Source organism: Taudactylus pleione, unplaced genomic scaffold (genome assembly GCF_031769625.1).
Source record: "Taudactylus pleione unplaced genomic scaffold, aTauple2 ptg000286l, whole genome shotgun sequence".
Taxonomy (NCBI): Eukaryota; Metazoa; Chordata; class Amphibia; order Anura; family Myobatrachidae; genus Taudactylus; species Taudactylus pleione.
The window spans coordinates 866,350-892,474 of NW_028284688.1; the positions used below are offsets into that span (position 1 = coordinate 866,350).

The following is a 26,125-nucleotide window of genomic DNA, read 5'->3' on the forward strand; positions in this document are numbered from 1 at the left end:
CAAATCAACCCTTCCTTAAATTTATTGCCCCATCACCACACCTTAATTTAATTGGCCCCATAATGATAACTCTTTTATATTAAATAGACCCCAATATCAAATGTATACCCGTCAAAAAAATAATTTTATGATTTCATGATTAACCACACCCAACCATTCAATTAATAACCCAGTCCCCCACTCCCATTACACAAAATCATTTATTCCCACCACACCAGTAATAGCCCAGTCTTCACTGATGTTAGGGTCACTACATACTGCACACATTCTGGATGAAAGACACAGGAGGACTTCCCAATAACTCTTAGAGATACACAGGAGTTTAGAACCCATGCAGAGTTGTTCTTGCCTATACTGTATGTTCTATAGAAAGACTTTTTGGTCATCTATTTGTCTTTGTACAACTATGTTTAGAAAGGAAAAATGGCTGCATAGCCTTCAGAACAAACCATATCCCTGGTCCTCAACCAGGGCTATAGTATAACAATACGATAATACACACTGTGCTGGCCCTGCTCCCCAACATGTGACATCATTATGTCACAATGAGTAGGTGGGGTGCTGGGAATAGGAGACCAGGATGCTCTGTGGCAACAGAAGCTGAGTGACCCAAGGATGCTTTGGTTGGTTCTGCATCATATTGAAGCCTGGACCAATCAGAAGCTTAGTATTCTGGCTAGGCTGCCACTTGCCACCAGGACTAGGCAAAAGCTGAGCATCCTTTCTAAGCTAAAGGTGCCATTCCAGACACCATGCATTCCAAATACCGGTGCCATAGGGCACAGAAGGTACCAACCCCTCAGCCTTGTGCCTTGGGTGGTGGCACTGCACACCCACCCCTAGATATGTTTCTGTTCTCAGCTAGTGGTTTGGGTGTCATAATGAAAAAGATTCTGCACTACCCTGCTCTGGATTGGTCTGATTACCCATTCCAGGTTCCGAACCTTTGGCCTGTGTAAACTGTGTGGTGGCTGGTGGCTTTTATAGTTACTTTAATTAAAATCTGTGTCTGCTGACAGCATGGTATGTAATGAAACCTAATTTTCACAGCCTGCCAGCTAATTCATTTGTAACACCCAAGTCCTGTAAGTTCAGTAGCTGCTTTATTTTAAAACTGGGAAAACATGAATTGCAATAGTTTCTTTCCAATATACTTAATCAGATGTCACACAGTTATTTTAGATGGCAAAACATTGCTCCCTGCATGCAGTAGCCTTAAATTTATTCATGTAATAGTAAAACAGTGTTTACCATTGGACCTTGTTTGGTCCTTATCAGTTTTCACTTTATTACTGTCTTTGTCATGTTATGTTTAAAGTAAGACAAATGTAATATATGACATATATATATATATATATATATATATATATAAAATGTTTAAACATGTATTGATTTATTGTTTTAATAATAGCTACGTAACAGCCTACTAATAGCTATGTAAAACAGTTATTTGTACTCTACGCACAAATGCATACAGTACTTTGAATTACCAATATTGGTGAATATTTAGCTATAATGGATTGAGGGGGAGATGTATCAATGCTCGGAAAGATAAAGTGGAGAGCGGTAAAATACCAACCAATCAGCTTCTTATTTCAATTTTTCAAACACAGCCTGTAGAAAGGCAGTTAGGAGCTGATCATATATATACAGTATATACTGTGTGTATATATATATATATATACATATATATATATATATATATATATATATATCTCAAAAAGGAGTTGACATTGCATTGATGAGGCTCTACATGCTGTCATTCTTCTATCAGCTTGATCTGAATTATACATAGTGAATACTCTAACAAGTGTTCCGTCATCATCCAGCCTGTTATCCGCAAAGGAGGAACACAACAAACTGAAAAACGTTGGAGATAAAGGTTTTGTTTCTATAAGAATCTTGATTATGTCGCATTGTCGGATCTTTTATGTACTTTTATTTATTTGATTAAAATGCTTTAACTTAAGAGGGAGATGTACTAAGCTCTGGAAAGTGATACATTGGAGAGTGATAAACTACCAGACACTCAGCTCCTAACTGTCATGTTACAGGCTGTGTATGAAAAATGACAATTAGGATCTGATTGATTTGTAGTTGATCACTCTCCAATGTATCACTTTCCAGAGCTTAGTACAACATACATGAGAGAGGGAAATGTGTGTCACGGATATGTTTTCAATATTTATTTTTTTCTTTTTAACTTACCATTATAAAAAAGTGATTTTTTTTCTTTGCAAACAATTGATAAAATAATTCATAAAAGCATAAATTGATACATTTAAAATGAGAAACACAATACATGCATATAATTAAATTGCAAATCACAGGGAAAAATATTGACTATTACTTTCTTACTAAATTCATCCTGTTTGCGTTGTCTTGTAATAAAAAATGTAAGTTGGATGCTATGGGGTATATTTTCTAAGGTGTGCGTTTTTAGAATTGGACATGTTGCCTATAGCAACCAATCAGATTCTATCTATTATCTTCTAGAAGGTGCTAGATAAGTGATAAGTAGAATCTGATTGGTTGGGCAACATCTCCACTTCTATAAAGCCGCATGTTAATAAATATACCTCTAGCTCTTTTCTCGTACACCACCATTCTATAAGTCAATTCAAGTAGTAATATTACTTTGCTAGCTACAATTTAAGATCTCAACAAACCAAATTCATTTATAATTATCTAACCTAAAATATTATTTGCCAAGTTGGCTTCTGAAATGACTTCTGTATAGTTAATGTTTTACACCATCGCCTTAATTTCACCAAATGCATTCTTAACATAAATTTCACATACCGGGCAAAAATATAGTTATGTAAATATTTTCCTTACACATAAACTCCCACCTGTACAAGACAGTGCCACGCTAACCTCTCTTTATGTAATTAATACTGGCACCATTCAGATGTTTATTTTTCCTGTTGTTACTAAGAATTATTTAGATCTTTTTTCCTTTCTGAGAAATCAATTTTGACAAGTCAAAGAAGAAGTAGCTTTAAATAAATTATACATTTATCAGAGATCTGCTTTGATTTGACAATAAACCATAAATCATTGAAGGCTTGACAACAGAAATATTGGTCCATAGCCTTTTTGTGATGCCAGATGACAAGTATTGGCTGGAATTCTCAAATATTTTGAATGTAACGTATCTATTTGCTTTTAAACGCAAACAGTGAATATTGTAGTGTATGTAACTATCTAAATATAAGTGTTGAGATGGGAAGATAGGCCATACAGGACAGCTCACAGAACATAAACAATAAGGTCACAGCAATGGACAGTTTTGTGTGGAATATTTTTAGTTTAACCGTGTCAGGGACCGTAAAATTGAAATGATGCAGTAAAACGCAGTTGAGTTTCAATAGCTGGAGGCGATAGATGTAGGTAGCAAAGACAAGGTCAGACAGTCAAAATTGGAGAGACACACTCAATGGATCTCAAAGTAACCAGCATATAAAGGTCAATCACAGGAGGAGGTGGAAATACTGTAGAGCCACAGTAAGTTGACAGTGCTTGTTTGCCAGAGGACATCTTAAATAGCAGAGGTACTGTACTGTAGGAGAGGTGTCAGACACAACTGATTATGGTTGGAGGGGAGCACTCCATTGAGTATGCTCAAAGTCTTTGATCAATTTCTGCTCAAACGTTTACATTGAGCATCCTGAAGATGTTTGAGAAATTTTAACATGATAAATTGCACAGAGCTTGAGGTTTTGATACATTTAAGGTTAAAGGGATGCTTTGAGCATGCTTACAGTCTGTTACACGGAAGACAGCAACGTACAATAGCATGCTCTTCATGTTATTGGTTAAGGGTTGTCAGTAGGTTCAAAAATCTTAACACATCAGGCAAGTTTCAAGCATAGAACTTTGACACTATATCCCCTCCTCAAAGGACAAATTCCAGGCATCTCAGTACATCTTGTGCCAACTCCCGAGACTCTCATATATTTCATAACCCTTTCACTTGATTAAATATTGGATTAAGCAGGAAGATATGAAACACAGGATAGATTTGTCTCATGGAATATGTCAGCTCAGAATAATAATTTACTGGAGATATTTGTTGCAGAAATTATCTCCAGGATGCTGCCCCCTCATCATTCATTAAACAGAGTATTTCATCCCACTCAGTGCACATATTAAGTTACAAATCTTTAGCTCAATTTGTGTAGCTACCCTGACCCTTTTGGTTATTATTATCTATCTCCAGTTCTTTGTTCAGAGTGATAATCCTGCAGGTATTCTTCTGTGCCTGGTAATCTCACCTGTTAGTACGCTTGAGTCAGCATCAGTAGTGGCAGCCCCTTCCCTCTCCTCCAGTCCTCTACTTTCCTTTGGTTACCAGTCTGTCACTCACATAAGAAGCTCCACCCCTAGACAACATAAGGAGCTGCTGCTGACTGCAACTTGGCAAGGTATGTTATGACTTTTTGGTGAGTAGAAAGGATTAATGTGTGTGTGTAGGGGGGTCTTGTGTGTGTTAATGATTGCAGACAGGCTTTTGTGTGGGGGGGGCTCTGAGTGCTGACAGGGTTAGTGTGTGTATGAGGGGGTTAATGAGTGCTGGCAGAGAGTGTTTGTGTGTGTTCATAGGGATTAATGAATGCAGACAGGGTTAGTGTGTGGGGTGGTGGTTTTAATGAGTGTGGTCAGTGTGAGTGAGTGAGTGTGGGGCGGAATGAGTGTTGGCAAGGTGACTGTGTGTGTGGGTTAATGAGAACTGGCAATGTTTGTGTTCAGGGGGTCAATGAGTGCTGTCAGGATAAGTGTTGTATGTGTTAATGAGTGTTGTAAAGGTTAGTGCGTGTGGGATGGTGAGTGTTTATGTGTTGGGGAGGGATTAGTGGATGCTAACATATATTAGGGCACAGATGTGTGGCATATATATGTATTGGGGCATGGATGTGTGGCATAATGTAGTGAGGGCACAGCTGTATTGCATGTATAGATTATGGGGCACATGTGTTGCATAATTCCTGGCTGTGTGGCTAGAGTACATTTGGGGCACAGCCGCATGGCATATGTATTGGGGTCAACACGCTGGCATTTTAAATCCCTATCTCCATCAGATCCCCAAATGACTGTAGACTGTCAATAAAATGACCTCTGCAGCCATACTGCGACTGACGACATAGGACAAAACCATCATGGTCGATTGTAGCCAAATCAAAATAGCATCTACCTCTAAATCTGCCCCTATATGTTTTGAAGAGTAAAACATCAAAAAGACCTTCAGCGAAAAGAGTAAAACATGCAAGTGAACTCAATTTGCTAAACCTCACCAAATCTGGGATTTTGTTACCTATGACAGACCTTCATTTTTGATACTCATATTATATTATTAGACCAATGCTGTGATAAGATATATTAGTATAAGTTTAATTTGACTGATAAATCTTATCAGACCAATACATACAGTACAGGTAGACTTTGATGTATATAATGTGAGTTAGCCATATATTAGGAATAGGTATGAATTACCGCTGGACCCCTGGCCAGCGGTTCAAATCCCGACAGCAGCTGGCCAACAGAGGAGGAAATCCTGATCGTAACCAGGTAAGTATAAACTAACCTATTTTTCCCCCTAACCCTCCTTCAGGGTGCCTAAACCTAAACCCCACTTCCCTGCCGCCTAAACCTAAATCCCCTGGAGGGGTGCCTAATCCTAACCTCCCCCGAGGGTGTCTAACCCTAACCCACCCTCCCCCTAGCCTAACCCTAACCTCCTGGGGGGGTGCCTAATCCTAAATCCCCCCCAGGAGCCCTAAACCTAACCCTCCCCCCGCAGCTGTCCGCTGTGGCGCACGGCATCTGCTCTAATGGGATACCGGTCTCCCGGCATCGGTAAAATGACAGGTGTCTAGATTTAGATGTCTGTCATTCGTCCCTCATCAGGATTAAATTGTCTGGAAACAGGCGGTCGGCATTCCGTCCACCGGCTTCCTAAACATATACCATATATTATGCATACAATTATCCTCAAAATCCTAGCTGTATGTGAACAACCCTGGCCAATGGGTGAAATGTGCGTCATACTACCTCAATTCTGGGTACTCATAGTGCACACATGAGTCCCGACTACCAGGTACTAAAAGATTACCAGTGGGTCATCTCTACACTACTCTACATCAGTTACAATTTTTTTTACATCCACTCATCAGGTTTAGGGGGGTATCCAATTAGCCGTGGTAAATTACCGCGTCTAATTACCTTGCTCGGGGCAATCCAATTAGCCCCGAAGTTGGCCCAATGCTGACACTTATCAGGGTGCTTTTTTCGGGACCTGATGTGTCCCAAAAAATAATACACGATAAGTGCTGTTTTTTCACCAAAAAAAAGGCAAAAACACATAGGTCCGCAAGCTTATCGCTGCTCCTATGTGTTTTCGGGAGAACTCTCCTATTATTTCAACTGAAATAATAGGATAGGGTTAAAAAAACATTGGCGAAAATCGGGGATAATCGGCGAAAAATCCCCTTTTTTAACTGATAAATGGGAATCAATAAGCTCTCAAACAATGTTCAGGGCTAATTGGATACCACTCCTAGTGCTCACGCTGTACTGCAATGTCCCCCCCAAAAAAAGACAGCGCAACAGTGTTAACTCTGAAAGAGTAACGCACAGCCTTCCTTCACCCTGGTTCAGTCAGCTGCTCTCTCACCTTCCGTTCAATGTGGTTTCACAGATGGAAAGACAGTAGAAGCAGATGTACTCTCTGGCTCCAGACCCTTCTCTTAACTTCCTACAGAATTGCATACTGTAGCTATTATGCTAAATGGTTCTGTTGTTATATGCATATGTGATTTTGGGTTTGAGATGTCACGGGTCTGGCCCCAGTGATTTACAATTAACTATTTACATGCTGAATGCCTAAACAGGGTTAATTTATATTTTGGATTATACCATCTGAGGACAATTGTGGAATAAAACTATTTTTTGTACCAATGTAACTGTATTTATACAATATCTTCAATGCATCTCTTTCTTCAACACAGAGGGATAATACAGTGTTTTTGGAGATAATCTTATTCTATTTGTGACAAATTGTACTACATAATTGCTTACATTGATTAAATAATTATCTCTCTCTATACTGTGTTCTGACACCTTGCTACACCCTGTTATCACTCATTTGAGATTTATAATTATTTTAAATGTATTATTACTATTTATTAGATATCTCAGTGCACCTCTTTTTTCCAAATCACATAGGGATGATATAGTGCTTTTGGAAATTTATTTTTGCCTTTTGGGTTCTTTTTTTTTTCTCCTTGTTGATTTATTTAATTCTAAAATATTTTTCTTATAATTTATATATGTCACATATAATTTTATTGGTATAGGCATTCCTATATTATTAGGATAATACAGACTTATCAGTCTACAGTAACTATAGGGAAGAAATCTCAATTATTTTGTTCTTCCCTTGTAATTTTTCAAATGATTTTAGATTATATCAATTAAAGTGTGATATTTTAAACAATAATTAAGAGAAAGAGGTTTTCTCTTTGGTTTCTGCTCTCTTGTTGAAACCAAAAACTTGTTAATTTAGATTCTATTACCACCACCAACAGATGAAATTAAAAGTGTTATCTCTTTAAGAATATTCATAACACCTTTATTGTTGTCTCTTTCATATAACCTGATAGACTCTTTCCTACAGATGGTGGAGGATCACTCCCTTTGCACATTAAAATCCTATCAAACTTTCTAGATGACCTGAAAATGTCTAATGATAATATTTTGATCTAATGATGACTAATTGTTATATATTGCAATTTAGGGCCATATTAAAGTTTCGCATGCCGGACTTTTAGACTACATCGCGTATTTTAGCCATGGAAACTTATCGTGCGTGTACCTGCGAGTCGTCCTATTCAATTCCAAAAGACGCGAAAATGGTGACACGCGAAGTCAGAACAGGCGAAAAGTGGAGTCAGAGTCTGGGAAATCAGCCTGAACTCCCCAAAAAGATGCAGAAATATTGGGGATCAATGTAATAGTGCCTGATTAGTCGTAATACAACTGTTTGGGGTACTTACGTTCGCACAATTGCCTCTATTTAGCGTCTTTGCACAGTTGGTAAATAATGGCATAAAGCAGTATTTTTGGGAGAGAATAAGTAGTCCTGTCAAATTTGGGGTACCTGAAAATGGGTGCTAGCATATTTTAATGTCTCTAAAGTGCAGTTTTAATAAAAGTAAATTTTCATCCTCATAAAAACACCTGCAATCCCAAAAACTCTTGACCCCTTCTTAGTGCACCCCCAGAACCTTATTTCGCTAGTTTGCGAACTTGTCCCTCCAATTTGTGCTTTTTCGCCCCCAAATTCAAAGTACTTTTTTGGGAAGTTCTTAATTTTTTTTGACGCAGTTGTCCATTGGGGGGCTGTCCTAAGGGTTCTGAGTGGTTTCCCCACCTTTGTACGCCAAAACAAAAATTTTGCACTTCTATTCTCCTGCTATTCAGAGGCAAATCTTTTTCGCCTATTACATTGTATTGACTTTCTGCATACGCGAAAAGCGCATGGTATTGAATTCGGAGATAAGTTTACGACATGTGAAAAGTCGCAATCGGCGATACTTTTTTACGGATCTTGGCTTTTCACTTCTAATTGAATACGGCCCTTAGTATCAATTCTGTTTGAGACCTACTGTGGTCAAATAAGAAAGTACTCAAATTAGTGGCATTAGTTTCAACAAACAACTCCTTTATAACCAACATCATGAGACATTATCACAGGGAATCTCTAATAATATTATAATAATAATATTTATAATATATAATACATGCGAGTTCTCATACAGGGCCTGATTCAGAGCCGGACACTATTTGCGAACGGTCGTTCAGAAAAAGGGGCCGGCTATTTAAATTGAGTGCTCGCTCTTTGCGGTCTGTTGACGCCTCTATGTCTGAGCGAGCGATCTAAACATGCACTCGCTATTTTGTAAAGACGCCCCCTGGCCGTTCGCATCATACGTCATCTCCGCTATTTATTAGATTAATCGGGTACATCGAAAGGCGTCTGAACTGCTCGCAGTGCTTGTGGTAGGTTTTACTTCCCACAATCACTGTGAGCAGTTCAGGCTAAAAGACAACCAAGTGACGTGGTCGATGACGTTGCTTTGTTAATTATGCACACCCATTAAACGCCCGTTTTGACCATTTGGCACGCCTGCGTTCGGATCTCCACTCCCTGTTTTCAAGCACCTTCCTCTGTTATCACCCACAAACGCCTCATCCTGTCACTCAAATTAGCAGGCACTCGCTGTTTTGCGAGCGCACGATTTCCGACCGCAATGACTGGTTGGCGCATGTGCATTATGACCCATACGCATGCGCAGATGTGCGAACATTGCTCGGAGCGAGCGGCCGCTTACGAGCGGCTCTGAATCAGACCCACAGTCTTTATAGGATACAATTAACATGAATTATGCAAATATTGTATCAAGTCAGTTTTATAGACACCTGCTAGTAGGAGAAAATTGTCTTATTATTCCCAGACCAGGCGCACTATAAATAGTGTGACAGCTGATCCGACGGGCGACATATCGGGCAGGCCCCACATACGAAGCGATCCGCTATCCAACCACCCGATATGTCGCCCCTCCCCCCCGTGCATAGTGCTGCCTGGGATCGTCCGTCGACTCTCCAGATTTCTCGTGCAGACAGAAGACAGCGCACTGGCCAATACCATACCCACACCCTGAACGATATAGCGACGATATCGTTCCAATCTGTCGGATTGGCCGCTATATTGCTCCATGTGTGGGGGCCTTTAGACCAGTTTTTTTAACAGATATTTAATTTTATTTTCACTATCACTTTACATATCACTTTGGGTTTTAAATTCGCAGTTTTAACCAAAATAATAAGAGTTATGTGTTATATGCGCCACTGCTGAAAGTGTGTCCTGGTCATAAGAAGTCCCCAATGGCGCATGCTTTCACCTGAGTGTACACAGAGACGCGCTATTGTGTACGGAATCACTGGCATTCAAACTGGTGGCGCAAGACCATGGGCTTTCCTGCACAGTAACTGGGAGGTGGCCTGAAGGCTGTCTCATGGGCGCGTTATGGGAGTCACAGGCATGTCAATGCTTTCCCAAACACAGGGCCACAGCAACAGACTTGTTTAAAGCAAAAACTGATGCAAGCTTCACTGGTGGATACGACGGTGCACCGATGGTGGAGTGTTCAGAAGCACAGGAGGAGTCACACTGTCCACAGGCTTTGAAAGTGAGTGTCTCAGGTTTTGCACTGTCCGCCCGCAAACCAGTGCACAAGGGGAAGGCTGAAATTAGCATTTGCATATTACCTCCACTGCTACTTCGCAAGAAAAAAATTGCAACTGTGCCATCTCTGAACCAAGCCAATTATTTTGTGCATCCAAGTACTGCCTGGGAAAACCTGGTTCTAGTGGCAGCATAATTAAATACATTTCACAGGCATTTTTCTGCAGGTAATTTATCAATGTACTGCCAGAACAAAGTGTCACTTGGTGGTAGGCAAATGTGTGAAATAAGTTATTTTCATGTATGTTTACAAATGAACAGAAAATGTGTTGCTATAACCCACGCACACTGTAATTGTATTACTGGACTAGCACACGAGCAATCACACAATAAAACAAGGATCATAATGATTGGTACTGGCTAGCTCAGAGAATATTTCCCAAGTTAGCTGGGAAAATAATAATAAAAAAAATATTTCCTATTTATACTTCTTAATAATTGTATCAATATATAGAATAGAATAATTATTCTGTATAGTGGAAGTCACCTTGGATTCATGTGACCTGTGCTTTTATATTTATATTTATTGTGCACTCTACTATCTATATAACGTACCCTAGGGATACATTATCCCATTTAGAAATCTACTGCCTAAAATATAAAATTAAAGTTTATAAGACAACATTACATTGTGTATTTTCTTCCCGTAACACCCTCTGTCCGCCTAGAGACAAAAACTATTTGATGTAACGTAATTACTGTTCGGACTCACGACCTTGTCCCTCATGGGTTATTGTGTGATTTTTGGGTGTATGCGATCATCACAGAAACTGATGTTGTATAAATATTTAAAACAAGAAGTAGTTGGGCAGGAAAATATAGGTTAACTTGCCTAATATCAATCATTGATGACATATTTGAGGGGATTGCAAGAAATGCTATTCTGAAATATAGTATAGAAAATAACCTGGTAACAGTCTCAGCTTTGGTTTTATGAATAAAAGGTTGTAATAAGCAACTGAGAGAGAAAGAGAGATGTGCCGTTCACTTTTCTTAAAATATGAACACACCTAACTTAGAGGTTTCAAGTCAAATTGAGTCCTAGTTGGGAATCCCTTTGGGGTTCCGAGTCGAACCGAGACCCAGTACAGTTCTGTAGTCAGTTTGAAACTCAGATTTGAAAACTGAACTCGGGTTCTGGATCAATTTTTTATCGATATTTGCTGATTCTTTATTGATTTTCAAGGAATCAAAACTGGACCAAAACCAAATCCGAACCAAAGCACTTCTGGGTGGTTTTGCCAAAACCAAAACACAATGATGCATTAGAACCAAAAGCAAAACATGGAAGTCCACGCACCTCTCTCTCTCTCTCTCTCTCTCTCTCCACATGATATGGTTGGGTAGATCAATGTCGGAAGATGATTCACTTTTATTAATATTACAGCTGATGCACTAATGTGAGTAGGGTAAACGATAATAAAGAGATGGGATTTCAGAGAGCATTTAATGATTTGATGGCTGTGGGAGGGCCTTATTGGCAAGTAAGAGAATTCTATAAGTAGGTAGTAGGAATCAAAGAAGTCTTGTTGGCAAGAGTGAGAAGTGGCTACCAAATACAGTAGTTGAGAGGAAGTTTGTGGTAACTGCATGGAAAATAAATTTTCACAACGATACAATATGTGGTACAACAAAAATATTTTACCATCTTTGGATGTGGAAGAACACTTTCCACAAACTATTGCCCAACATCAGCATCTGACCTCAGTAATCCTCTTGTGGCTGAATGGATGCAAATCGCTGCTGCCATATCCCAAAATCTAGTGGTAAGCTTTCCCAGAATGTTGGAGGCTGTTATAGCAACAGGGGAGGAACCAACTACCAGGGGAGTAGCAAGGGTGGTTCCAGTGGAGCACGAGTTCTGGGCGCCGAAATGGACATAGGGCGCCATCCAGGGTTCTGGAATTCATGGAGTGCTACATAGTATGATGGCTGCCAGTTTTATCTCAGTGTGTTTGCTCTATGTTCTAAATAAGTAATGGATCTGAGATCTGTTCTACATTTCATGCTCCCTCAGCTGCCCAGATTGCCTCCTCTCCGGCCCTCCCTCCTCTGTGACCATGTTCTGTCATCTCCCCTTTCCTGTCAGATTGATTACATTCACTTCTCACCTCTTTAGTTACATCCCTCTCTACCCTGTGATCGGCTCTTTGCCGCTGTCCACTCCTTTCTTATTGGCTTCTGTCACCACCACTATCTGATCGACTCTTTGCCCCTCTCCTTTTCTTATTGGCCTCTGTCACCTCCCCTCTCTGATCAGCACTTTCCTCTCCCCTCTCCTATTTGATCCCCTCCTTCCTTCTCTCCTCATTCTGTACTTCAATGGACTTAAAAGTGACACATCTGAGGTAAAAGCCTAAACTTCAACTACAAAGTATGAGTTTTAAAAAAGGCACTGCTTTGCTATTTAAAGCAATGGAGCTGTTCCCAGGCTTGACCACACAGTGTTATTTGAAAGGTCTTTTAAAAAAATATTAGGAGACCTGGAATAATAATAATGGTGGCAGACAGAACATGATTAGTAATACTCACATTAATATAGGTGCAATTTATATTTGTGAAGTAGGAGCATAGCTGAGAATGGAGCATCCTATAGTTTTTCCCACTCTAGTGATAGCTACTTGGGGCAGTAATTGCAGTAATAAGCTGTGCACCCTGTGTAATCTCACTCTAGCACATGTATTCTGTCAATTTAAGTTAAATGATAAGAATATATAATACTATCTCCTCTATTGACTAATAACCATTATTTAAAGGAAATAAAAATCAGATCCTAGGTGCTATACATAAATAAATCAGTGCCAAAGCAGCTACCCCTTAACGTCAGATAGTATATCACCAAAGCATTCCATTACCCCAATGGGACCTCAATGCCACTGTTTGCTGTTTTTCTCTTCACTTCAGTATTCTCCCACAGGCTGGCCATACCCAACTGGCACAGTTCAGTACAGGCAGGGGGTGCTATTATATTTACTTTCTCTGGGCACTATGGTTCCACGCTACTCCTCTGCCAACTACATATTAATGTCTAAGGCTTTGAAATAAGATGTTCAACAAGCAGATATGCTTGTGATATTTGGGTATCCACATACTGTTGGCCATGTAGTGTAAACTCAACTAATGCAAATATAGCTTTCCCACTATAGAGTCATTAGTCTATTTAAAATAGGACAAAAAAATGTGTAATATGACTCAGGAGTTTGGAAGTAATTGTAAGTGGTAATTACAAAGAATATTACACAAAGTATAGAACACTGAAAAAGGCGTCTTAAGAAATGTTTTAAGAAAAACGTTGAACTTGTGTAAATTTTCAACCTCACTAATTCTGTATTAAAAATGCAATATACTGTCTCTAGTTCTGACACTGCTGATGGTACATTTGGTTATAAAGAATATTGTGTTCTGACCTTCATAAGCCACTATTTTATCTTGGTTTTGTTGTGATTTCATTATGTCTTACTATATAAGAACATCTTATATTTTAAGATTATTTTAAAAACTGGCCAACAGAAAGATTTAATCAGTGATAGCACTGTTAGACAGAAGAGGTTTTTTAAAAGTATAAAGTTGAAAAGTAAGTTGACTTACTTTGTTGACTTATTCACCCTAAATTATACTTTAAAGTCTGAAAGGATCAAACTTAAAAATTTAATTCCCTGTCTTACTTGTTCCTTGTGTTTGACTCTCCAGCAGATTGTAGTTAATGGTGCTTGGGAGTGAAGACTCTATTACTGAATCTATTACCGGGAGAGATTCAGCTGGAAGTTATTCTCTTTTCTCTTTAAAGGGAACTTGCATGAACAACATCTTTTGGCAAAATTGATCTATTTAATTTAATATAGGGAAATAATGTGTCAATTTCCTTAAATGTTCCTGTCTTTTTAATTTAGCAAAACTAAACTTAATATTGTGATGTGGCAATTAAAAAACATTCAGTAAGTTATAAAAAGAACCCTATGCAATACTATTTTGTTTTATACTGAAAAATAAAAAATACAGATGAGTTGCATAACATTACTTTCTACGTACCAACCAATTTGCATCTATTGCATGTGACTGTGTTCAGTTTAATTATTTTTTTCTGTAAACAGGAGATGGATTGTTTTATAAAAAAGATAATGATAAGCACAATAGTAATCAAAGTACCATTGGCCAAAATATTTTTTTCTTTTAATTCTATAAATAAATAATCAAGCTGGTAGCTATAGACCTGAATGATTTAACCTATACACTATATACCCTCTGCTATACACAGGCATGGATTCATAAAATGTTCAATGAATAATTAACAATTTTGTGAAATAAGATTACTCCACACATTGTATTTTATTGTTATCCATACCTATATATGTTTATAAGTATAAATGCCTGAAGCTAAAAGAAAGTCTGCAAACAAGATACATTTTCTCTTCAAGTAAATATTGCATTTGGATGTATCCAAGACTAAATCCACCCCTAAATCCACCAGTAAATCCAATTTTATTGGACAACTCTAGAGTTATTCTTTTCTCAGCAAAATAATACCTAAGCAATAAATACAAATTACTGCAAAAACTTGCTTTAAAAAAGAATTTAAAAGAGAAATTAGCATAGTGCCAGTAATATGATTAAATCTTAATTTGTAAACCTAAAAAATACTGTCAACTTTAAAAAAGCACAGTAGTAATATAACTGAGTTTTACTTTGACAACTTAAACTGATTGCACTTGCATTGTAATTTTTTTAAATTTAACTGGATCTTGTCTACCTTGTTTTCATATGTATAAGTGATGCTATGTATAGGTATAAAATGTATATTGTAAAATGAGAGAGCTAGTACATTATACATGGGAATGAACATTTTTTAAAATGTCTGCAAGTATATCTGTCTTCATGAACTTTATATTTTGGTTATAATTTGGTAGTTTATAATTTTAAGCATATAAAGTTTGTATTTATTTAGTATATATGTAGTTATATTTACAAACACAATATATATGGTTTATTAAAAAGTTATGCAGTCACTATTATTGTCACAATATAATTAGTTAGTAAAATGACAGATATTACACCTACAGTTAATACACTTATAGTTATTAGAATTGTAGTAAACAGAATTCTAACCAATGCACTTATAATCAACAAAGTACACTTTCATATTTATGATCACTATATTTATAGTCAATAAGGTAGTAGTTAGTATATTTGAGGTTAAGAAGAGAATAGTTGATGTGTTAGTAATTTTGATACCCATAATAATTATATAGATTTTCACCAAGGTTAATAAGTATTTTGGTTAAGTTAGTTGGAATTGTTGGAATTATTGTTACATTTAAATGTTATAGTTGTTATATTTAAGTCACTGTATTTAAATTGCTATAGCCATGGCAATTCAATGTGGAAGGGTATTTCATTTTGCCTCTAGGCGTTATATATTGGGCTTTGGTTTTATTCAACAAATGTTGGAATTGGTATTGAATGTTAGATATGTTGTTGTATTATGCCTGTCAAGTGATTTATGTTATGTTGTATTATATGTTACATGTTTGAAAGTAGTAAATTACTGCATAAAAATATTACTCGATCACAAATAAAATAATTAACTTGAACTATGTTAGCTGTATATGCTCTTGTTCAACGTTGTTTTACGTGTGAGTCGATTCTTACCAACCATATTATTAGAAAATGTAATATTATGTGCAAGCATATGATTGTTCCATCAGGAATACATTCTGTCATACATTAAATTATTTATGTGTATAGCATCAGCATCAGCATTAGATTTGCATTAACAATAATTATTATCTGGTAGTCTGTAGTTTGTCATGGAGGATTTACCTACTGTATGCAACATTGTTTTAAATTTAATTTTATTTAATGGTTTAGTAATCAATGAGAATTAATGAAATTTAGAATGTAGATTACGCTAAGAATTGTTATTTTTTCATTAATTTGAATTATTTATTATAATCATTAGACTTATTTTTATGAATGTAGGAATTGACTGTTTATTGTAAGTACTAGCATTGCCCACAGCTTCACTCGTGTGGGTGTTTGTTATTACTCAGCAGAACTCATTTTACAAAGACAGTGGTAGCATCTACTATTGTGATGTATATATTTTTTTTTAGACATTGATCACAAAATGTATTTGTAAGTTTAATTCACATCATAAGATAATTAGAGAGATTATCTCAAGGAATTACAAAATCTTGAGACAAGGTAATATCTTAAGAGATATAATCCCGGATAAACCACTCATTATGAACAAGAAGAATAAATCTCTCAAGAATCTACTCACCCCAAGCCACCTGAGAGCATCTGAGAAGATCCAGTCCATTCCCCCAAATCACCCCATAGAACATTATAAATAGGTTTCCATCACATAGTGACTATAAACATTTTTTGGTGACACATGGAGGGGATCTGGAGAGTTTAACAATCATAGGGCTGGAACAAATCTCCAGTACACCACAGAGAGGAGATAGATATAAGCCTATGCCGACAGGAAATTTTTGGATATTCAAACTGAATACAATCCATTTAGATTGCCTGAATGAGTCTATAGAACTCAATTCAGTACAATGGATGGGTAATATATATGGTGGGATAAGGGGGAGATAGATAGGGTCCCCATATTCTATCTCGATCCAATCATTTCAATATTAACTTCTGTCCTTGATGATCTATATTTGGGGGTTTGTCTAGTCAGCAGAAACTTGGTATTTATTTAAGACATGTATTTATATAATTTCTGAGTAACTGTTATATAAAAAGGGTTATGTTTAAAACTGTATAAATCTGGGGGAATGATCAATACACAAATGGATGGTAGGTTTTTAAGGGTTAATTATTAGAACTTTATCAATTTCCACTATATTCTCTTTTTTTTCTCTGATTATGTATATGAGAGACTGTGAATCAATGAATGTAATTATGTGTGCCTAACCCTTACCTCCCCCTAGTGCCTAACCATAACCCCCCTCTAAGTGCCTAAACCTATCCCCCCCTTCCCTGTATCCTAAACCTAAGTCTTCCAGGGGGTACCTAACCCTAACCTCCCCATAGGGGTGCCTAACCCTATTCCCCCTTCCCCTAGCCTAAACCTAACCATCCCAGGGGGGTGCCTAGCCCTAAGTCCCCCCTGGGAGCCCTGAAACCTAACCCTCCCCCCCACGGCTGTCCACACCCAGCGCCCGGCTTACCTTTGTTTGGTATGCTGGGCGTCGGGCTCTCGGCGTAGGTCTAATGACAGGCTTCGGGATTTCGACGCCTGTCATTAGAACCTTGCTGGGATTTGACAGTTGGGTAGCCGGCGCTCGGCTTTTCGACCATCGGCCTCCTGACTGCATCCCCCTTAGACAACTAATTTGTATTATTAGACTTATCTAAAGTCAATATACTTTTCAAGGAAGAGATGCTGACATAACTGCTGCTGGAAGATAGTATTCTGACTTTCTATATGAACAATGCAGTACAATATTGTTTACAACATAGAACAAATATCATATATCAGCAAAGTACTGGGGCTAGTCTTAGTACCCTGGTACTGAAAATGGGCAATGCACTGAATGAACTGCAGACCCCCAGGGTCCCATAAACCTGTCACAAGTGTGGCTTCTGTAATCCCTAATTGCTGTGCCACTGCAGCTATATGTGCACACAACCTCAGTCAGAATAAGTACTGGGACACATTTCTGAAGATACACTTTTTGCACAGTGAAGCCATTATGTACTTGTGTTTCAGTGTATTTGTATTGACTACAAAAAATTGAGTAACAAACTAAAGTTTGAGGCACGTTAGTGTAGTTTTAGCAATTGGCAATGTTCGGTCCTTACCATCTAGCTTGGGCTAATAGAGGCCAAACAGAAAATGCAAAATAAGAAAAACAGAGCATGAAACAGTAATGGGGAGAGAAATAAATGACTGCCAAGAAATTAGGGATGAGTAGAGCCCAAATGAAAGGAAAAAAAGTGGAAGAGAAGGGATGTGAGATTCTGTGTGTAAGGACTGGTCACACACTGTACTTTGAAAAGCTAAAGTGGTAAATAAATGAAGCTGCCTATTGGCTGAGAATATTTAGATCTTGGCAAAATGCCTTAAACCTTTAAACTAAAACAACCTAAACCAGTAACACGTAACCAATGCAATAATAAAATACCTACACAGAGACTTGTCACAATTTATTAAAATGATAATATGCAATTTAAATGATCAAGTTATAGTGGCAACAGAAGCCTTCACCCACTAGCTGCACCCTACACTGATCACAAGACAAGCGATGGACAAGTACAAGACAAGCGATGGACAAGTATACGTGCACTCAATTGGACCGATGTACTGACACAAGCCACACCTCTGCCAAATACTTTGCAACTAACTCCTACGTCACAGGTGTTTGCTTACCATGATGCTTTTCTTCAAAACACGACAACCACACACAAAAGAAAACACACAACAAAAGGGACCAGTGGGCAGGTAATGACCACTCACAGGATCCAAAACGGAATTACACTCAGCCAGCTCTCACAATATATTAACTTTCAAACATCTCCCACCACAATTCCCATTATCTGACACTTCTCGCTTACAGAGAAAATACTGAATACTTTACTCTTTCATGAACATAAATCATGAATGTACTAAAATATAACCTGATCCACAAACAATCTATAAAATTGCATGCCGCCTGCTAGCAGTTGTACAAGTGCCAAATGCACGCTGGAACCTGTAGTCCCACTGTAAAAAACAATATTAGTCTATAATTATTATCACTATTACACATGTACCCACCAGCTATGGGTGCAGAGAAGAGTCCCAAGCTTCAGCCCATGCCTGAGTGCTCAGGAAAGGGGAGATTCCTTATTGGGGGAGTCCCCAACTCCCCTGGGATCCACAGTCTAGGCTGACTAATTTGGGGTGTTAATGTTTTGGCCAGGGGACCTAGTGAAAGGGTCCCCTTGCTGTGGAATTACACCTCGGCTAGTGGAGCCCTGTGCTGGTTTTAGAAATATGGGGAACCCCTTGCCATTTTTTCCCTTTATTTTGAAAACCAGGACTGGCTTACAGAGCCAGGTGCTGGTTCATTACATTTATCCTCTGTACATTTTGAACCAGGACTGGCTTACAGAGCCTGGGGTTGGTTATGTTTTGGAGGAGGGACCCTATGCCATTTTTTTTCAGATTTTAACACTTATTTTTAAACAATACACACATGCAGCCTGCACGTATCTCACTGATTGTTTAAACTTAGGCAATCTCGGGCCAGACACAATTCTTAGTAAATTTACCCCTAAGTCACTTGAAGTGACTTAGAGCCATATGGAGCAAAAGGTGAGGATACATACTGTAAGTACATTTTACTGACCATTCACATCTAAATCACAGTACAGACTGCATGAAAAATCCTTCAGTGCCTGGTCAGACAAACAATAAAAGTGGAGGTTTAGAACATGTAAATATTTATGCATAGTGGTGTAAAGTGATGATTTATTAATAATATGTTACCTAAATCATTTACAAGACAATGGCAGTACAGTGTTTCCCAATTTCTAATTCTTATACACAGGCAGGAAAAATCATTGCTAACACATCTCTGTATAATTCACAGAGCAAAGAAAACCATACTCAATCAATGGAGTAATTGAAAAAAGGGACAGGCTTTTTCATAGCTAATGCTATTCTTAGTAAATTGAAAGGTGAAACAAACTATATGTTTCCTAAGTGAAAGGATTGGTTTGGACAGGGACTGAAATCTAAGTAAATGGAGTTCACAGGTTATAAATTTAGCATTCTCTTGAAACACTGTCACTATGCACCACACAAGCTATGCTGTACAGACTCTTACCTTGCATCTGCTAAAGTTGCCCGAACCACAGCCCACACTATTACAAATACGGCTGGAAAACCTACAATGACAAGAATATGACACAGGATGTTAATAGTTATTTGTGATCAAAATTATCTACAAAATAGTTCAGTGCTTTTTTATTTCCATTTGAATTTAGAGTCCAAAAACATATTTAACATGAGGAAATAACTACTGTTTAAAAAATTATGTAGTGACGATAACAATTATTTTATGTAAATTTATCAGACCAAAACTTTATTGCTTTATAGAAAAGTAGGATTAGTTATTGTAGCTATTCCAACACAGGATACACCACAGGCAAGCATATTAGCAAAACAGTGGTGTCACATTTTAAGATTAATTTTAGTACATTAGCCACTTCCCTTCTGCCAGCAGTAGCACATGTTTCCTCCAAGCTGCTATACAGATAGTTCTGAACTCTAAGGGAATGAGGGATAGCTCTTATGTTTGATGATACATTTTTTATAATATCAGTGGGGACCCAAGCAGGAAACATCAATGTAGTAGCTTTCATGTCCTGCAGAGTTACCTATGAAATATTGACATCACTAGAGTTATGTAGTAATTTGCAGAGTAATTTGCAGAGAGAACCCACTAGTGCTAGTGTATGAATTTAGTTTTTCGACAACTGGCATGGGGACTATTTTATGTATTTATGGTCTGGTCATTTTACCAATTACAGCATCATCTCTCAGTAGATTTCAGGTCTTCAGCTTTATTGTACTTCATTTTACTTTTTGTTTACTTGAAGATATTTGTTATATGTTTACAATTAATTTATATGGAAATTTAGTTTAATGTGTCTTCCTTAATATCTCTGCCACCATCACTTATATTTTCTGTCTCTTGGAAATCTTTTGCCAACTATCCACTCTATATTACACTTTATAAATTCACATTCTCTGATGAAGTCCTCTGATGAAATGCAGAGGGAAAGAGTGCGGCAGCCATTATCTGAATAAAGGTTTTCTATACTTTTTGTAGGTGCTCTTTTTGGGGGACAACTTTTATACAAGGAAGTTGCCACATTTTATATTTTTTTCCTGGACACATTCCTTCATAACAGAAAAGCTTTACTATCATATTTTATGTACAGATTTTTATATTGGTTTAATAAACTTTAATTTAATTAAAAAACAATAGTCAACAGTGTGCCATTTGTCAATTATTGTCCTCTATGCTCATTACTGTGTGGGATTTCCCCCCTGTGGAGTCAGAAGAATCTGTGAGAATACTCTGAAGTCATATAATTACCGTTACTACTGTGGGTCAAAGTGCCAGATGCAGGGTCTTCCCAGGATCAAGAAAATAATTCTCTATAATTGGCTGATTGATAAGTGATTATGAAATGACAAATCTGGTTTGTGGTTTGGCTCTTTAATACTACAATTCACCATAGGATGTCATGTACAGGTTGAGTTTTCCATATCCAAATATTCAGAAATATTCCAAAATACTGAATTTTTTTAGCATGACTGAGATAGTGACACCTTTGCTTTTTGATGGTTTAATGTAAATAAACTTTGTTTAATGTATAAAATTATTAAAGCTATTCTATATCATCATCTTCAGGCTGTGTGTATAGGGTGTGAAAACAATATGTGGATACGGCACCAGTAAATATAGTGTTTGATCAATCAATACAGTATATCCGATCAAATTAACCATATAAAATCATTTAAGCAACCCTTGCCCTAAGATAATGTGCGTCAGCCTTAAGTCAATAATCGTGAGCAAGAGGTGTTCAATTACCAAGAATTTAAAATAGTACTATGATTGACAAATGGGCGACCAATTTGCAAAAAAGTGCTAGTGCAAATAATTAATAAGCTAATAAGTCACATACAGCATAAATAAATATGTGATTAAACAGTGATAAATAGATAAAGTGCAACAGTGAAATATAAACTATATATAATTTATTCTATAGAGGTAAAAACAAATAAATGCATAGAGGGTAATCACATGATAAGATAATACAATAATACATAATTCAATCCAGGGGAATGGATAAAATAAATAAATGGATAAAAAGAGGATGTCAGCTTATCTGAGTAAAATAGAGTCAAAATTCATGGGATTAGGGGATAAGAGACTGCTACTCCCAACACGTTTCATCCAGGGACTTCTTCAAGGGGTGTATAGGGTGTATAGGGTGTATATGAAACATAAAAGAATTTTGTGTATGTACACAAACTTTATTTGATGCACAAAATTATAAAAAAATATTGTATAAAATGACCTTCAAGCTATGTGTATAAGGTGTATACAGTGCTTAGAGAAGTCTTGGAAATCACACCCCCATCAGCGCTTTTTTAAAATAAGAGACAGCGCACACCGAAAAAGGGGCATGGTCTCAAAGAAAGGGGTGTGGTCACACAAAAGTATTCCCTATTCAAATTACACCACACAGTAACACAATCTTGATTCATCCCTGATTCACATTACACAACATAGTAGTTTCTGTTATTCATGTATGACACACAACAGTGCCCCTTTTATACAATACCCACATTTGTGTCCCTTATACACAATGCCCCCAGTAGTGCCCCTTATACAATGCTTACAGCAGTAGTACCCCTTACATATAATGCCCACAGCAGTAGTGCCCCTTATGCAAATGCAATGCACATTGTAGTAGTGCCCCTGATGTAGAGCCCCCAAAAGTTCCCCCAAAGCAAACAGGATTGGGTGGTACTAACCACCCTTAATTGGCCTAACACTGGTCCTCACATGATAGAGACCAGGTCCTCCCCTGAGGACGTGAAAATCTCGCCATTCTCAAAGTAAAATGCCACCAAATCACTCTGCAGCCAAAAATAGGCTACTGAGGAGCAGTGTTTTCCACTAACCTGCAACTACTCTGTTAGAAGAAAAGTCCAAGAAATATACGATCCAACGAAAATAAAAAAAAGATAAAAGCCAACAAGTCAGGTGGGTGGGATGGAATAGCACACTGGAAATAGGAAAATGGTTCCTCTTCTAGACTATTTATAAGGTATACCTAACCCCACCCCTATGAAACCTAATAGGCTGACTAAACAATGTTGACAGCTAACTGGTTACACAGCCTAAAATTTTACCTTAAAAACCCCACCAGTATGATTACATAAAAACGTTGTACTTATCTTTCTCCTCATCCTTAATTAAGTTTATGGGCTATCCCAGTCACGCTCAAAAAATTCAGTATTTTGGAATATTTGTGAATATTTGGATATGGAAGACTTATCCTGTAAATTACATCCTATGGTGAAAGGAGCAGGAGCAGGGATTCAGGTAAGTGTTGATTTTAAATTTTTTCATGTTTCTGTCTTAATGGGCACTGCATTGGGGGTACTACTACTGGGGGCACTGTATAAGGGGCACTACTGGGGCACTGCATTAGGGGGACTACTACTGAGGGCACTATATAAGGGGCAATACTAGGGGCACAGCATTGGGGGGACTTCTACTGGGGGCACTATATAAGGGGCACTACTGGGGCACTGCATTAGGGGGACTACTACTGAGGGCACTATATAAGGGGCAATACTAGGGGCACTGCATTGGGGGGACTTCTACTGGGGCACTATATAACGGGCACTACTGGGGGCACTGCATTGGGGGGACTACTAATGGGGGCACTAAATAAGGGGCACTATTGGGGACACTGCATTGGGGGGAGCACTATATAATACTGGGGACTCTGTGCATTATCTGTTGGTCACTGTTATGCTCTATGCATTATCTGGCGGTTGCTGTTACGCTCTATGCATTATCTGGCAGTCACTGTTACGCTCTATGTATTATCTGGCAGTTACTGTTACGCTCTATGTGTTAGCAGGTGGTCACTGTTACAGTCTATGCATTATCTGGCGGTCACTGTTATGCTCTATGCATTATAAGGCGGTCACTGTTGCGCTCTATGCATTATCTGGCGGTCACTGTTACGCTCTATGCATTATAAGGCGGTCACTGTTGCGCTCTATGCATTATCTGGCAGTCACTGTTACGCTCTATGCATTATAAGGCGGTCACTGTTCCGCTCTATGAATTATCTGGTGGTCGCTGTTATGCTCTATGCATTATCTGGCGGTCACTGTTATGCTCTATGCATAATAAGGCGGTCACTGTTATGCACTATGCATTATAAGGCGGTCACTGTTATGCTCTATGCATTATAAGGCGGTCACTGTTATGCTCTATGCATTATAAGGCAGTCACTGTTATGCTCTATGCATTATAAGGCGGTCACTGTTATGCTCTATGCATTATCTGGCGGTGACAGTTATGCTCTATGCATTATCTGGTGGTCACTGTTACGCTCTATGCATTATAAGGCGGTCTCTGTTACGCTCTATGCATTATCTGGTGGTCACTGTTACACTGTATGCATTATCTGGCGGTCGCTGTTACCGTCTATGCATTATCTGGCGGTCACTGTTATGCTCTATGCATTATCTGGCGGTCACTGTTATGCTCTATGCATTATCTGGTGGTCACTGTTACACTGTATGCATTATCTGACGGTCGCTGTTACGCTCTATGCATTATCTGGCAGTTGCTGTTACGCTCTATGCATTATCTGGCGGTCACTGTTACGCTCTATGCGTTAGCAGGTGGTCACTGTTACAGTCTATGCATTATCTGGCAGTCACTCTTATGCTCTAGGAATTATCTGGCGGTCACTGTAACTCTCTTTGCATTATTTGGCGGTCACTGTCATGCTCTATGAATTGTCTGGTGGTCACTGCGATGTTCCCTTTTATACCTCCACTGTATGCCATACTGGTGTGCTATACCTCCACTGTATGCTATACTGGTGTGCTATACATCCACTGTATGATATACTGGTGTGCTATACCTCCACTGTATGCTATACTGGTGTGCTATACCTCCACTGTATGCTATACTGGTGTGCTATACCTCCTCTGTATGATAAACTGGTGTGCTATACCTCCACTGTATGCTATACTGGTGTGCTATACCACCACTGTATGATATACTGGTGTGCTATACCTCCACTGTATGCTATACTGGTGTGCTATACCTCCACTGTATGCTATACTGGTGTGCTATACCTCCACTGTATGCTATACAGGTGTGCTATACCTCCACTGTATGATATACTGGTGTGCTATACCTCCTCTGTATGATATACTGGTGTGCTATACCTCCACTGTATGCTATACTGGAGTGCTATACCTCCACTGTATGCTATACAGGTGTGCTATACCTCCACTGTATGCTATACTGGTGTGCTATACCTCCACTGTATGCTATACTGGTGTGCTACACCTCCACTGTATGATATACTGGTGTGCTATACCACCACTGTATGATATACTGGTGTGCTATACCTCCACTGTATGCTATACTGGTGTGCTATACCTCCACTGTATGCTATACTGGTGTGCTACACCTCCACTCTATGATATACTGGTGTGCTATACCTCCACTGTATGCTATGCTGGTGTGCTATACCTCCACTGTATGCTATACTGGTGTGATTTCCTTCCTCTGTATCCTATACTGGTGTGCTATACCTCCACTGTATGCTATACTGGTGTGTTATACCTCCACTGTATGCTATACTGGTGTGCTATACCTCCACTGTATGCTATACTGGTGTGCTATACCTCCACTGTATGATATACTGGTGTGCTATACCTCCACTGTATGCTGTACTGGTGTGTTATACCTCCACTGTATGCTATACTGGTGTGCTATACCTCCACTGTATGCTATACTGGTGTGCTACACCTCCACTCTATGATATACTGGTGTGCTATACCTCCACTGTATGCTATGCTGGTGTGCTATACCTCCACTGTATGCTATACTGGTGTGATTTCCTTCCTCTGTATCCTATACTGGTGTGCTATACCTCCACTGTATGCTATACTGGTGTGTTATACCTCCACTGTATGCTATACTGGTGTGCTATACCTCCACTGTATGCTATACTGGTGTGCTATACCTCCACTGT

The 26,125-nt window shown here is 38.4% G+C and overlaps 1 protein-coding gene across 1 annotated transcript in view; it reads right to left on the minus strand.

Annotated features, from left to right (window-relative positions):
* The window catches only part of PTH2R (parathyroid hormone 2 receptor), a 496,129-nt gene that overhangs the window by 48,191 nt on the left and 421,813 nt on the right, over positions 1–26,125 (minus strand). Inside the window, exon 8 of the mRNA XM_088482403.1 lies at positions 20,134–20,194. Coding sequence (XP_088338529.1) covers positions 20,134–20,194 — 61 coding nt within the window. The remainder of the gene's footprint in view (positions 1–20,133; positions 20,195–26,125) is intronic.